The 14,544-nt window shown below is 46.6% G+C and overlaps 6 protein-coding genes across 6 annotated transcripts; 5 read left to right on the top strand and 1 right to left on the bottom strand.

Moving 5' to 3' along the window:
• Positions 1-1,144: 1,144 nt before the first annotated feature.
• F5B22DRAFT_594938 (uncharacterized protein) lies at positions 1,145-2,569 on the top strand. The gene is made up of 2 exons (XM_047974092.1): positions 1,145-1,481; positions 1,541-2,569. Exon 2 carries the CDS (start codon positions 1,574-1,576, stop codon positions 2,429-2,431), a length of 858 nt encoding a protein of 285 aa, XP_047834011.1. The 5' UTR covers positions 1,145-1,481; positions 1,541-1,573; the 3' UTR covers positions 2,432-2,569.
• Positions 2,570-3,358: 789 nt separating this feature from the next.
• F5B22DRAFT_643574 (uncharacterized protein) lies at positions 3,359-4,716 on the top strand (the record flags this gene model as incomplete). The annotated part of the gene is made up of 6 exons (XM_047978292.1): positions 3,359-3,541; positions 3,604-3,741; positions 3,791-4,114; positions 4,173-4,240; positions 4,296-4,378; positions 4,427-4,716. The coding sequence occupies 6 exons, from the start codon at positions 3,359-3,361 to the stop codon at positions 4,714-4,716; spliced, it is 1,086 nt and encodes a 361-aa protein (XP_047834010.1).
• A 1,218-nt stretch (positions 4,717-5,934) lies between these two features.
• F5B22DRAFT_512869 (uncharacterized protein) lies at positions 5,935-6,871 on the bottom strand. The gene is made up of 2 exons (XM_047972550.1): positions 6,347-6,871; positions 5,935-6,253 (listed from the first exon to the last, which is right to left on the bottom strand). The coding sequence occupies exons 1-2, from the start codon at positions 6,714-6,716 to the stop codon at positions 6,189-6,191; spliced, it is 435 nt and encodes a 144-aa protein (XP_047834009.1). The 5' UTR covers positions 6,717-6,871; the 3' UTR covers positions 5,935-6,188.
• Positions 6,838-8,474, top strand: F5B22DRAFT_594933 (Alpha/Beta hydrolase protein). Its single transcript, XM_047974091.1, has 2 exons — positions 6,838-7,752; positions 7,816-8,474. Exons 1-2 carry the CDS (start codon positions 7,082-7,084, stop codon positions 8,072-8,074), a joined length of 930 nt encoding a protein of 309 aa, XP_047834008.1. The 5' UTR covers positions 6,838-7,081; the 3' UTR covers positions 8,075-8,474.
• A 181-nt stretch (positions 8,475-8,655) lies between these two features.
• Positions 8,656-10,839, top strand: F5B22DRAFT_512784 (glycosyltransferase family 4 protein). The gene has a single exon (XM_047972548.1). It carries the CDS (start codon positions 8,893-8,895, stop codon positions 10,360-10,362), a length of 1,470 nt encoding a protein of 489 aa, XP_047834007.1. The 5' UTR covers positions 8,656-8,892; the 3' UTR covers positions 10,363-10,839.
• Positions 10,715-14,525, top strand: F5B22DRAFT_513020 (uncharacterized protein). Its single transcript, XM_047972551.1, has 2 exons — positions 10,715-11,028; positions 11,280-14,525. The coding sequence occupies exon 2, from the start codon at positions 11,317-11,319 to the stop codon at positions 14,464-14,466; it is 3,150 nt and encodes a 1,049-aa protein (XP_047834006.1). The 5' UTR covers positions 10,715-11,028; positions 11,280-11,316; the 3' UTR covers positions 14,467-14,525.
• Positions 14,526-14,544: the final 19 nt, after the last annotated feature.

Genomic DNA, 14,544 nt, shown 5'->3' with positions numbered 1-14,544 from the left:
TTTTATAATAAAAAATAAATTTAAAATATTAACGCATCTCCCATTTAACCTAGCCACCCAATTGAGCTGGCCACCCCCCCAGCCCATATAAAAAACATCGGTGCGCTAATTACGTGATAATTCAATAACTTTACAGGTATTGGTCGTATAAAATAATAAAATATACCATTAGATTTGTAATAAAAAGAGCTATTTAACGGTACCCTTCATTGGTTTATACGACTTATATTCGTGGAATTATTACGCAATACACTAAAGTAAGCATTAAAATAATCCTTACCTAGCGCCCTTTTAACGTATTGCTTAATATCCCGCTTAATAAATTTTATAAAAAATAATAAAAAATACCGCTGGATTCCTTATTAAATAACGGGTCTAATGGTACTAATTATTAAATCGTAGGACCGATATTGGTTAAGTTATTCTAAATTGAAACATTGGATTTTTATATAGGTTAAGGGGGTGGCCAGCTCAATTGGGTGGCTAGGTTAAGTGGGAGATGCGTTAAACTTTTTAATATTTAACTTTAAATATATTATAATAATACTTTTAATAGGTTAAGATTTTTAATAAAGTTATTAAAATTTATTATAAATTATTATACGTTTAATATATTAATATAAAGGTTAATTATTTAAAAGGCTTTAAAGGTATTAAACCTTTAAGCTAATAAAATTGTAACTTTTAAAGTAAAGGTTTAATACCTTTAATTTAAAGTTAAAAAATCAATTAAACTAAAGAGAAAGAAGATAAAGATAACGTTTAAGTATAAATTTATAAAGATGTTAAATATACGAAGGATTAAGCGTAGGGTACGTAGTAGGAGGATTTATAAGAATAAGGTAAACAATTATAAGGTGTTTAGGACTTTAAAAAACTTGTTAGAGATTATTTAAGAGGATATTTTAAAGCTTGAAGATTGTATTACGGCTGTAACCGCTTAAAAATAGCGATCGCGATCGTTTTCGTTGAAAAATACGGCTTCAATTGAGTGGTGTTGGGTGGGTGGTGGGGTGGCCCGTGACGTGGTGGCCCGGGACCCTTGCGATTTGCTTAGCAGTAAGTAACATGGTTGTGAAGTGTCTTGGCATTCCCATACCAGTCATTGATTAGGTAAACAGTTCAGCTTTCAGCTTAAACCGAACGACAGTCCACTGGCTGCTTATGGTAGCGAAATCCAATATATCAATATGCGAACCAGCTGGATACTTCAAAGTAGGACATTTTATGCTCGTTTTTGCTCAGAAGTCATCTCTTCGAACGACACGTAGCTGAAATAGAGTATGGTACGCTTGAGTAACCTAGTCAATGAGACCTTGAATAGACCTAGATTTAGCTAACCGTACCTGACCTCACCATACCTAACAGCGGTGATTTAGACAAGGAATCTTGCATTACTTACACTCTAGGCAATATACAATATTGATCCATAATGAACTCAACTCAAGGCAACAGAATTTTCATGGCGTCTATATAATCTGGTACCTTACCTCAATGTGCTTCCAATGAATTCACCATCACTAAGACATCTGATGAAAAGCGTGTAAACCCATATCCTCAAGTTTTAGCTGTCATGATTACCCTCATTCGTTCGGCGATATTTGCCGCACCCTTTCTTGTCTTAGAAGGCGCATGTCAACGTCCTACGTCGACGACGACCACTGTAATCCCTTGGACCGGGACATATACCGCTTCAACCACCTTTACGCCCTGTACCGGCCCTGCTACCGTTTTCATCGAAACCCCTATAGACACCACGACGTGCCCGCCAGCTCCCACTCCAACCCGGCCAGCCCCTTGCGAAACTTACCCAGATTGTGTTGCCAGTGGACTTAACATCGAGTACTACGCGAATCCTGTTGGTGGTTTCGGAACTGGCAACACGCCCCCGTCTTTCTATATCACAGAAGGTCTTTCACCATTAGACTCTTCTCTGACAAATGTCACATTCTTCCCTCAAGACATGCCCCCTGATGATAGAAACGGTTGGACACGCGAGACTAACGGCGGCATCATCGTGAACGCGAACAACTTCGCCTTAGTCTATTACGGCTTCTACCGTGCACCAAGAACGGGTGTGTTCACAATCTGTACCTCTTCAGATAATGAGAATGATGTGTTCTTCGGGCGAGGAAGCGCTTTCAGCTGCGACAACGGAAAACCATCACCAGATGCCAAGCCGCTCCAGGTCAGCAGAGGCGGCTCCTATGTCAACCCCATTACATGCACCGATGTGTATCTCGTTGGAGGACGGTACTATCCAGTCAGAAACGTCATGGGCAACTACGGGGGCCCCTCTGCCTTTAACTTTACAATTTGGGAGCCTGAAGTTCCCTTCGAAGACAGGAAGAATGATTTCACGGGCAACGTGTATCCTCTCTCGTGTGGATGGCTATCCAACGCTAGGAGCAAAAACATTACGAAAGCATAGATGTTAATGTTGTAATCACAATATAGAGAGTTATATATGTACGAGGCCTTACGAGAATCCCTCAAACAAGCATGTTAAATTAGTATAAGAGTTGGTAGTAGTAGTGAGTGGTATGTCAATCAAAAGTTGTTTGAAAGGAGTCAACAACTTTTTTTTTTTTTTTTTTTTTTTTTTGGATGCGAAACAAGTAGGAGTAGTCTTGATTCTTCGCCAGCCTATCGCAAGAGTTCGATAAAAACTTCACGGACTTCTAGTGTCAGCTACTCACTCGGTAATCGAGTCGCCCTAATGTAACTTACAGTGATACTTTTCACTGAGCTCCCGGTCCGTTCCAGAAGTCTTGCCGTTGCCTTCAACCGTCTCGGGGGAGAAAAAAAGAGGGGGGAGCATGCCTTGCCCCAAGATCACCGCTCTTGATTTTTAATGCACCCATTGTGGTGCATCGAGAAGCCAACTATCTCAGGAGGTAGAGTATGCAATCAAGCATTCACAGCGGTGCTCGCTTAAAGCAGTAGTATAAATGCACTTATCCGCCTCGTGAAACAGCTCAATGCTCATCACTGAAATCTGTACACGTCTTGGTGGTACTGAATTTCCTCTCATGAACTGTGCTACAAAAATTTGTTTGCATCACCGGACGGGATGGATGATAGCCACCCGACGTCCATAGTAATCATGGCGTGTTCGAATTGGGCAGTTCGTTACCCTGTCCTCCTAAGATTTCTCTAAGAGTCTACTTAAAAAACAAATCACCAAGATAACTTCCCGTTTTTGATGTCATTCATTTCTAGTCCTGTCTCCTATTATTATGTGCGAAGTTTTAGCCAACGACAAAAACTCCCTTCCATACTTTTCCCATAAGACACTCTTACTACCCCTGCTTCTGAGTTTGACTATACATAGATCACGAATCATAGATCTAGCATAATGTCAACTGACAGTTATGACAGTGGCTATGACCACGGATACTTTCAGACACCGCCGCACGTCATCGCCGCGGGAATCGGACTGCCTACCCTAAACATCGTCTCTATTTTCTTAAGATTCCTTGCGCGGAAGAAACAAAAGCAGCCTCTGAAGGCCGATGACTGGCTTTTGGTGCCAGCAACGGTATGTGCCTTCATAACAATCCATTTTAGTTTCCGCATCGACTTAATTACTACACTACACAGCTCCTCAACCTGGGAATCGGCATATCTATGGTCTATGGCGTCTCAAAAAACGCTCTCGCCTACCCTTATGTACCCCCGCTAGAATCGGGTGAAGATATCTTTTCTTCCCATTCAGAGCAGATGAGCATAGAAGGCGCCGTAAGTATAAAGCAAGTGGTTCCCGTGCCTCTTCTAACCAGAATTCTAGATCCAATGGGCCTACACTTTTCTACTCCCGCTAGCGCTTGGTTGTACCAAAATGAGTTTCTTGTTGTTGTATAGGCGGATATTTGCAACCAACAGGTTGGGAAAAACGAACATATTCCTCATTGGAATGTGTGTCATCATTTTTCTGTGGATGTGGGGGTTTTTCTTTGTGTTTCTTTTCATATGTCGTTTGAACTTCTGGGCATTATGGGCCACAGCCAGAGCAGTCTTTGATCACTGCATCCGCGATACAGGCCCAAATTTCGCCGTGATCATTTCAGATGTGATCACAGATGTGGTTATTATAGTTACGCCCATTCCGCTAGTACGTTGGCTTTATCACCAACTTCAATCATTATTTATTACTAACCCAATGAAACTAGATCTGGCGGTTGAACCTGACGCTCGGACGGAAAATCGGAATCACTGCCGTCTTTCTGTTCGGGTTAATGTGAGTGCTTCAACATGTACAGCAAGGTTATCATCAAGTGGCTAACGATTATAAGCACTTTCGCGGCGTCTCTAACACGGCTTGTTCTGACATCACGAATCCTAGGGGTGGGCCATGGCCTCAACGCCGACCCTATCCGTAAGTTCCAAGTAGACGCATTTCGGAAGTATTCTAATCTGTTTAAAGTTCTAGCAACTTCGTTCATATACTGGGGAATGGTCGAAACGGGGATTGCTGTATTCGTAGCTTGCCTACCAACGCTCTGGATATTTGGCACGAGATCGACATTAACAGCCCTACTCAGCGCAGTCAAGTCTATCACAAATTTCAGCATCACCAACATCAGTCTTTTCAGGACTAGAACAATCAATGATGATATTGACGCAGGTCTGAAAACATCACTTGAGGTCGAAGGGCACAGCAGCGCAGGCGGTCAGAGTCCGAATCCTTCGAAATACTCCGAGAATACAACTTGAGGCATCATGGCTGTCGCTCCATACTAAAGATCAGCTTAGCATGTTATTAATTACGCGATGGCAACTCATAAATTGATGTAAGCGCCACTGGAATATCCTAGAGCAGTAGAGTGATTGGCTCTGGATCAAGACAATTAATAACTACAGCTTGGCTACTATAGGGCTGTACTCCATCAAACTCTAGAACCTCCAGGGAGGTAATAAAAAGATTCAGTTGTAATTAAAACGCAAATTTCTTAACTGAGGACAGTCTGAATACTGCAGAGAAAGTGATAACTAATTGATGCGTGCACTATCTTGGCTGTTCCCTCGTAACATCACACTGAGATTGTACCAGGATCATTCCCAAGCTCCGCCCCCATGAACAGTATACCCCAACTGTAGGTTTTCACGTAACCCACTGTAATTACAGCGGAAGTGGCCACTAAACCCGTTGTAAATCTCGAATAACTACCTATAAGTAGGTATGTGAATACAGCTAAACCCAAATTGCCTTGCCAGCTATCTCTTGGATCTGCCTGCCTATTCACAGTAAGGACGAGTTAATAACCCCTATGAGTTGAGGCGATACTGATTTCTTTGATGGTGACCAGTAATGTTCATTCTTCTTAAAATTTCTTGATCGGGCCATTGAAGTAGGACTTAGCCCGAACGGCATACCATAAGACGCTGAAGATAATCAGCCACCAAACACTACAATGCTCCAATTGAAACCTTCGGGCACAGTTGCTGAGGCCAAAAGGACCAGAACAATAACAAATCACTGTAAACGATGGAGAAGATATTATTCAGGATTCCAAATGGTTCCGGTAATCTCCAAGGCCCCCACGTGAGCTGTCTAGATGCGCCATCGTCATCAGCACACATGACATAAGTAAGGCTGGATTTCACCAGAAACACGGCGCCATAGAAGTAGGCTGATGACTAAGGTGTATGACGAGAAAAGAGCAACAACAGCGAGACAGAGGAGTGCATTGAGTGCAATTGCTGACCCAAGAACAATGAGCGATAACAAGACAGTTACCACGAGCGTTGTGGCAATTGATATAACTGGAAGCGAAGTTCTATTCAGCTATAATTGAAATCGAGGCGAACTGATTAGCAAGTAGCTTCCAAATTACTAAGCCTTAAGCCTCGCCGACTCATAACAAGAGAGCAGAAAACCCTACCTTGACTAGGACCTAGACAATGGCAATCTGAGATCCCTTGAAAACGACTAAAACATACGAGATGCAGTTGCGTACATACCGATACTGCTCGCAATGGCTAGGACAAGAACAATACCGGCTAGTAGACTTGCGCCAGTTGTTGATTTGACAGCTTGATAGAAGATTTCCAGGAATGGGTAGAATAGGGCGTCTATGGACTGTATAGCTGCTGACACATCTCCAATACAAAACATAACGCAACAACCATAGCAAAAGCAAGCAGTCCATTGATACAGCAAGAGTTTGCCATGCTGGTTTTGTCAGTCATCCGGTTACATAGGCTAAGAACGAGCTCCAGGGGTGCGGAGCCATCAACGCTACCCAGTGGTCTATAAAGGAGTGTAGTTAGCGAACGCGGTGTTCTGTATACTATATGCGTATCATTGTCCCATAGGCAGATGAACGGCGATAGAGTATCTTACATTGGCCGCCGGATGTCGGTGTCATCGAGGCCAATTCTCCCAAGGAGGAATACACTGATATCGTCCATATCCAGCTGATTAGAAACCCCCAGATGACGCCTGCGGGGCCGCCGTTCAGGAGTCCCGAGATGGAAGTCACGAGCACGCCATCCCAAGAAAGCAATGCTGAACAGGAGAGCCCAAGAATGGACATAAAACTAAATGACCTCGTGAGGATTGGCCGTTTGTCTAGGCTTCTTAGGTATGCATCATCATCGCTGTACCTCAGATTTGGCGGTTGTGAAGAGAGTGAAGACTGAATGAAAAAGTTACAGGGACATTGAGAAGCCAAGAGAAACTGTTCGTCTGTGTGGAAGCTGAGAAGGGTCATTCAAAGTTGCCGAAATGCTGTTGGTGATGAGTACAGCATTGACTACCCGACCAGGGCATCTCCTCGCGAATATAAGGATTGGATTCTGCAATACATTCTAGTGCATGGAGTAAGAATCTTTGCAAAGATGTGAATGCAGGTGAGATATGCGACGCAACTAACTGACTAGATACTAAGGCTGCCCCTCACCCCGCAAAGACTGGAGATTTTCGTAAGACTCGTAATGGCACGCGGGCTTGGATCAACGATCTTACCTCCGCACTGCTAGCATATTCTATCCATCAACACCCAGCGCCTTACACCTCTGGCTTTTCTCACAAACTCGGTCTGTTCAGAGTCTGGCCTCTTTGTAGCATTATAACATCATGACTTTATCTTCTCATGAAGGCGAAGTAGCCTTCGACGCTCCCGAGGCAAATAAGCCGTGTAAGACATGGTACAAGATCTACGGCGATCTGTCGTCCCATCGGGGTCCGGCCCTCGTTGCTCTCCACGGTGGTCCTGGCGCCGGTCATGAATACCTGTCTCCGCTAACAGATATCTACGAGAAGTACGACATCCCCATCGTGTTTTACGATCAGGTAGGCTGCGGTCGCTCGACACACTTCCGCGAGAAATATGGGGACACGAACTTCTGGACTTTCGAGCTCTTCATTAAAGAGCTTGATAACCTGGTGGATCACTTGCAGCTGAGAGAGAAAGGCTTTTTCATCCTGGGACAATCCTGGGGTGGCATGCTCGGTGGCGCGTATGCTGCTCTGAAACCTAAGGGGCTTAGGAAACTTGTCCTAGCGGGATCGCCAGCGAGCATTCCGCTTATGTTGAAGGGCTCGCGTGAGCTGCTGGCTGCACTACCGGAGCCAGCGCGGACAACGCTTGAAGAATGCGATAAGAAGGGTGATCACGAAAGCGAGGAGTTTGAGAATGCAGCTAAGGAATTTTACGGACGGCATGTTTGCCGGCTTGATCCGTATCCTGAGGACGTCTTATGCGCGTTTAAGAATTTGAAAGATGATCCATCTGCTTATCACACAATGTGAGTAGAATGCCCCTTGGTAGTTATCCCAATGATGAGGAACTAATATCCCTCACTTCGAAGGCAAGGTCCCTCAGAATTTGTCATCGTCGGCTCGTTCAAGGACTGGGAGGGTTGGCAAGAGGCACATAATATTGAGGTAGAGACGCTGCTCCTAAATGGGCGATATGACGAGGTGACGGATCAGTCTGTCCTGCCGTGGTTTAGACACATCCCCAAGGTGAAATGGGTGACGCTTGAGAATTCGAGCCATATGTCGCATTGGGAGGATCGTGAGAGATTCATGCAAATAGTTGGCGAGTTTCTCTCGTGGTCTGTCTAGTCAAGTAGAAGTGACGAAGAATCGGACAATCCAAAGCAGACTATGAGGCGACGTATTGTATTCCGTCGACAGTTACAGTGAAGCTAGTGCTATTATCTTTTCTACCTCTTGCCACCTTGACACGTTGATTTCCTGGAAAATCAGAATAGCTGTAGTAGCCCTAGATCACCAGCTACGCTCTGGCTAGCATCGACCTGTTTATGCTCTCTGGCGGACATCAGAAAATGTGAACCTACAGCACACGTCGATGTGACACAGATTAATGAAGGGTGAATATCTCTGTATGAGATAGTCTCAGCACCCCTGCGGGAGTCCCATTCATTATGATTGCATTCAGCGTGCATCAGCTCGAATGTCCTTCATACCATAAGTACCGGATTAATTCCGAGCCCCGCCCCCGCTACCAAGTCCCTCCCCTCAATTTCGTGAAACATGATCGAGAGGCAGTGATTTGCGAGGTGTTTCTTTTAGGATTGGACACTTGCGTCGAACTGCCTAAAGGTAACCGCCGATCTTGACATGGAAGCTGACAAGGCAGTGGACAGACTTGCTAGGCCTTCTGGTGGTTTGGTTGCTGCCTCTCAGCAGGATCTCAAAAGAAAATTCTGCTACGTCTTGGGCTAAGCTTGGCAACACTTTTCCTTTGGTTACTTACAGTGCAGTTCCCTAAACCAAACCTTGTCTATCTCGAAGCGCATTATCCGCTACGTTGGATGCACCGGTAGAGCGGTATGCGTCGCTAAAGTCAATCGTCGTAAGAGTATAGAGAAGCGTCTCAAAACCTTTTTGGATACTGCAACGTGTTCACCACAGCAGACATGGACGCCAGAGGTCATGACTTGACCACCTTTCCTGCGCCACTTCGAAACCGTCAGATTCTACTCTGCTCCGAATCCTTCGGTCCTGTCAATGGAGTCTCTCGCACAACCTTGATGATAGTGAATCATCTCAGGTCTCAGGGGGTTCTGGTATCCGTCGTTGCTCCCCATAATCATACAAAAGTGAACATCATTCCACCTGCCGACCCTGCCGAAGCAAAAAATAAGTATTGCCCGGAGGTGCGGTTAACGGGTGTTCCGATACCATTTAACCCAGAACTTGCGGTGGTATGCCCTGTACGGCTATCCGAGATCTACAGACGGACATTTGCCGGGCCCCCAGATCTCATCTACCTAGCGAGCCCTGCCTCGCTTGGCTTTCAGGTGATGATCCAGCTGCGACAGCAGAGAACGGAGGATCAAGTGCCTCTGCTCTGCAATTACCAGACTAATCTAGCAGGCTACTATGAGATGTTATTTCCCACGCGATTTGCACACGTTGCAAGCTGGTTATTTTCGAGAATAGAGGGGTACTTATTTCGTCATGGCTCAGTCAAGACGATATTTTATCCTAGTATGTTCTCGAGAAGATATCTGGAACATATAGCGCGGGTGCAGAATAGTAAACTGGTGGTGCTGAAGAGAGGTGTCAACACTGAGGGTTTCAGCCCGGATAAGCGCAGTATTGAGCTTCGGAGAGCATGGGCGCCAAACGGGGAACTCATTTTATTTACTTGCTCGAGACTAGCGGGTGAGAAAGGATATGACTTTCTGGCGCAGGTAGCTGCTAAACTGGCCGAGACCGATTTGAGCTTCAAGCTCGTCATTGTGGGAAACAACCGAAATAGGATAGTAGAACAAGAAATCAAGGGATTGTTCGAGCCGCTAATACATCGCGGCATTGTCATCTTCACCGGGCTCAAGGTGGGCGAAGACCTTATGACGCACTATGCCTCAGCCGACCTCTTCCTGCACTGTTCCATATCAGAGACATTTGGGCTCGTGGTGCTTGAGGCGATGGCTAGCGGTGTTCCCGTGATCGCAAGAGACGAGGGCGGGCCGAGCGACACCATCGATCATGGAAGAACTGGCTATCTCGTGCCGCCAAATGACCTGGAAGGATTCGTGCGACGAGTGCTCGAGCTTAGCCGCGACGCTGAACTCAGGCATCACTTTGGTGAGGCTTGTCGCGCACAGGCGCTCTTGGCAACCTGGGAGACAATTGGGAACAAGGTGGCTTGGGAAATGCTGGACGCTATCGAGGGGCGAGAACCGACAACGCGGGACATCAAGACCGCAACAGCTCGACGCAGCGCGGCGTGGGCTATAGAACCCGTAGCGTCACTCATGGTTAAGGCGAGAATATGTCTGAGCTTAATGCTTATTATCTGTTGCTGGGCAGTCATTGGCGTATGCTTGGCCGCGATTAACCTTACACATTCGGCGAAAACATTGGCTAGGAGAGTTTGAGGAGTTGGTTGTATCAAGAATGAGCTCTAATTAGACGGAACAATTGGCAGCGGATACACACCTATAACCTTTTCACCTTTACTCGAGCTAGGAACGATAGCCTGCAATTTGGAGCTGTGAACCTCGAAGGATGAATGAGAACGTGAAGTTTGGATCCGAGAGTCGCGCATCATTTTACAAGCGATCGTCAGCGGTTACAAGCCCTAAACTACCTAGATAATATGGCTTCAAGGTGCCAAGACGCGACCGACGACTTTGAATACCTACACTGGCGTAGTTATGATCGTTTCCTCCCGCCTCTAACTACTCACGATGAGGACTGCTTAGTCACGACTGGGTTGGGGCTGGGTGTTTGAGTGTACTAAGTAGTGTACTGCCAAGCTGACCTCTCCTTAGAGCACTATATAATCGCCTCTAGTATGTTCATAAGTCCCGTGTGTTCATACTCTTCTGCAATCGAAGGACTTTGATGAGCCGACTCTGCACATCCACCAAGTCTTATGATAAAGCAATGCGACTACTGGCGTTGATTGCCATTAACTGGACTGATGAGTCACAATTTTTGCCGATCTACTTCTTTCTACAGCCCATACAACAGGCTCTCTTTCAGCCCCCAAGGGCCCCTCCTTAGGTTTCATTGGCCTGACAGTACTTCAATCAGTTGATGTAGGTACTCTTCTCAGTATCATTCGTTGTAAGCTATCCTCTTAGCCATCTTGGTCATGGCTCAGCAGGCCTTGATGACCAGGGATTGACTGAACCATGGCTCGCCAAGAAGATGGGGAGGTCAGCGCTTTATGATGCAACCTCTAGCCCTTGCTCAGGGCATCAACGTTATCTTCTCTCTTATTACGTGACTTTGTGATACCGATACACTAACTTGCATCTCCGGCCCCGAGTGGCATCGATCAGAGTAGTCAAATCAAATGACAGTGTCGCGAAGCTGTGTAGCCAATGGTTGATCCTGTGACCGCGCTCGCGATTGCGGGGAATGTTGCCCAGTTTCTGGAGACTGCATACAAACTCGGATCGCGGATCAAGTTGTATTGCAGCAACTCAAGCTCTGCTCCTGCCTTTTTTCACGAGCTTGCGGTTCAGATCCCGATGTTGTGCTACCTTTTTGAGGACTGTCGGACGCTTAGAGCCGAGAACGTGGCTGATCCAGATAACCTGATACCCGTTCTCGACGGATGCCGACGAGTAATCGAGTCTCTAGACCGGCTCGTTTCCTCCGTACTCCCTGACACTGACGATGCTGTCGGTGTGAAGGTTTGGAAAGGTGTGAAGAGCGTTAATATACAAAATAAAGTGCAAGAATGCAAAGCGCAGCTAGAAAGCTATAAGTCGACGCTCGCTCTTCATTTGAGTGTTCTCACAGCCAAGCAGGCTAGTTCTTCGGTCGCTCAGGCTCTGCTTCCGCCCTTTCATCATGTTCCGGCTACCGGACGATCCCGGTTCGTCGGTTGTGAAGATATTCTCCAGTCTATCAATCAAGCACTGAAACCAGGTGGGCGAGATCCTCGCATTGCTATCTTGTTGGGTATGGGCGGCCAGGGAAAGACGTCATTGGCTTTAGAATACTGTCGACGAGAAATCGTGAGCCGGCATTTCAAGTTTATTATTTGGGTTGACAGCAGCACCCCCGCGGCACTTGAACGAAGCCTTGCTCAAGTTGCGGAAAATATTGCCGCTGTCTCTAACGATAAGCGAACGTTTAACAATTCTAGAGCTCATATAAGCTTTCTTAAAATGACCATCGAAACGGCCGGAACACCATGGCTTTATGTCATAGACAACTTTGATAGCCCGTCATTGTTCAAGAATATCCTCGACGTGACTCCGCATTCCGCCTCCGGAGCTGTACTGTTCACTTCGCGCCACAATAGTTGTGTATCCCTTGGAACACCTATTACAATTCCCGGGATGACTCAACATGACGGGACGGAACTTCTTCTACAACGTGCAGGGCTTGACCGTACTATTTCAAATTTAGAGCAAGCCAAAAAGGTTGTTGACATGCTCGGTCACCTACCCTTGGCCATAGATCAATCAGCAGCTTACATCAGATCAAGAAGAATATCCCCCGCCGAGTTTATCAATCATTATGAGAAGAGAAGGGAGAAGGTATTGCAGCATATCCCAAATGTTTGGGACTACCACCGCATTGTTGATGGCGAAGAAGAGGAGACACCGGTTTCTGTCTTTGGGACGTGGGAGCTGTCTCTTCAGCAGGCCTTAAAACAAAGTCAGGATGAGAAGGCGACAGTGGAGTTTATTACAGGCGTTGCCTTCTTCAACAACCTGGACATAAGGATGGAAATGTTCCAAGCTGCATTTGAACGTGCGAAGCAGCCCTTTGAGTGGCTGAGTCTTTTCGCAATTGATGATGAGTGGGACGAGTACGAATACCAAGACGCAATCACAACACTCGCTGAGTTATCTTTGATACAGTATCGCACATCTCATGAACGACCAGGCGAGGATGATCGTGAAGAAGGTATCGGTCACCACTCATTCTCATTCCACCCACTTGTTCGAGATTGGATTCAGTTGAGAATCCCCGCAGCTGAGAGGCGAGTGCATGTGCGCCGCGCGCTCGAGATATTACGATACTACATTGAGTCGTCAGGGAACGACTACTATAAATGGACTCTAAAGGAACGAAGAGCCGCAATGTCCCACATTGACGCTTGCATTGAGGGCCAACTGAAATACATTCGAGAGTGGTCTGAAGAAGAGTACTGCGTTGTTAGGGACGCCCTGGTCGTAATCTATCAGTTTTATGCCGATAGTGGACGATATCCAGAGGCTGAGACTGTCTGTCGCCAAATATTAGACCATGACAAGAGGCTCAGGGGCGAATCTAGTGAGGCATTCATAGATTCTGAAATTAGGCTGACTGACATCTACTTTCTACGAGGGGCATACCACGAAGCGGAGGATATTCTTACCCGGCTTCGACCTAACGCTGAACAGTACCCAGTGGAGATGAGAGTATCCGTGACGAAGAACCTAGCAAAGATATTTTTCAAGCTAGGACGCTACGATGAGGCAGTTGAACAATATGAAGATGTACTAGCCAGACAGGAAGCTTTACTCCCAAATGGAGACTTTGGTATGCTAGATACACGCCATCTCCTCGCACAAGTGTACCGCAACCAGGGTAAGCATGCAGAAGCTATCGAGATATATGTGAATATTCTCGAAGTGTATCATGCAGCTGGTCTGGACGATCATTTAGGCGCTCTTCAGTGCACGGTTGACCTCGCCGGTGCGTACCGGGCTCTAGCGCAGTACTCACGAGCTGCCGAGCATTATGACCGCGCAATCGCAAGCATCTCCATCCGACTGAATGCCGACCATCCCATCGCTTTATCCGCGCGTCTTGTCCGTGCAATTAACTTACGGGAGCTCAATCGCATTGAAGAGGCCGAGGAGGCTTTCCGCGACACTGTCGAACGTTTTGGCAGGATCCTCGGTTCGTTTCACCAGGACACGCTCCGAGCAATTATGAATTTCGCTATTCTCTACGACCGCTCAGGTCGACCGGAGCGTGCTGAAGAGCTCTATCGCGCGGCGTTGACCGGCCGCGAGAAGATTATGGGGTTCGATAACCAGTACACCATGCGAACAGTCGAACGTTTAGTCAGCCTATTATGGTCGCAAGACCGCTGCGACGAAGCTGAAACTCTCGCGTTACGGGCCCTTCGCGCCCAACGTAAGTCGTCGCTCGAAGAGGATATGCCCTTCTTGAGAATTGCGAGCGATGAACAGAGTGATAAGAGGCCTTACTGGCCGGTTGAGGTCTTATTCACACGGGCTGTGGAGAGAGACAGGAAGCTGCTAGGCGAAACGCACACAGACCGAGTGGAGGCTGAGCACTCTCTGTCTGCTGTGTATATGAAGCAAGGTTTGGATGCCCACGCAACAAATTCTTCTGAGATAGTAGACAGTGGCATAGATGCTGGCCGTCAGAAACTCGTATTACTAGTATCTGAGCAAAGGAAGAATTCAGATCCACCGCCGCCGTATTCTGCTTCCGAGGAAAGCAAGAAACCTCAAACAAATGAAACAATTCTTGAAATCAACCAAGCCGAGCCTTGAGACATAAGATCATGTATTCAGTTTGGATATTACGACCCGTGGAACTGGCATACAACTGGGTGGGCGAGGGCGCTATTG

This window comes from Xylaria bambusicola, assembly GCF_022495145.1.
Source record: "Xylaria bambusicola strain CBS 139988 unplaced genomic scaffold F5B22scaffold_7, whole genome shotgun sequence".
NCBI lineage: Eukaryota > Fungi > Ascomycota > Sordariomycetes > Xylariales > Xylariaceae > Xylaria > Xylaria bambusicola.
Note: the sequence above shows the minus strand (reverse complement) of the source record. Positions and strands in the feature narration are given on the sequence as shown.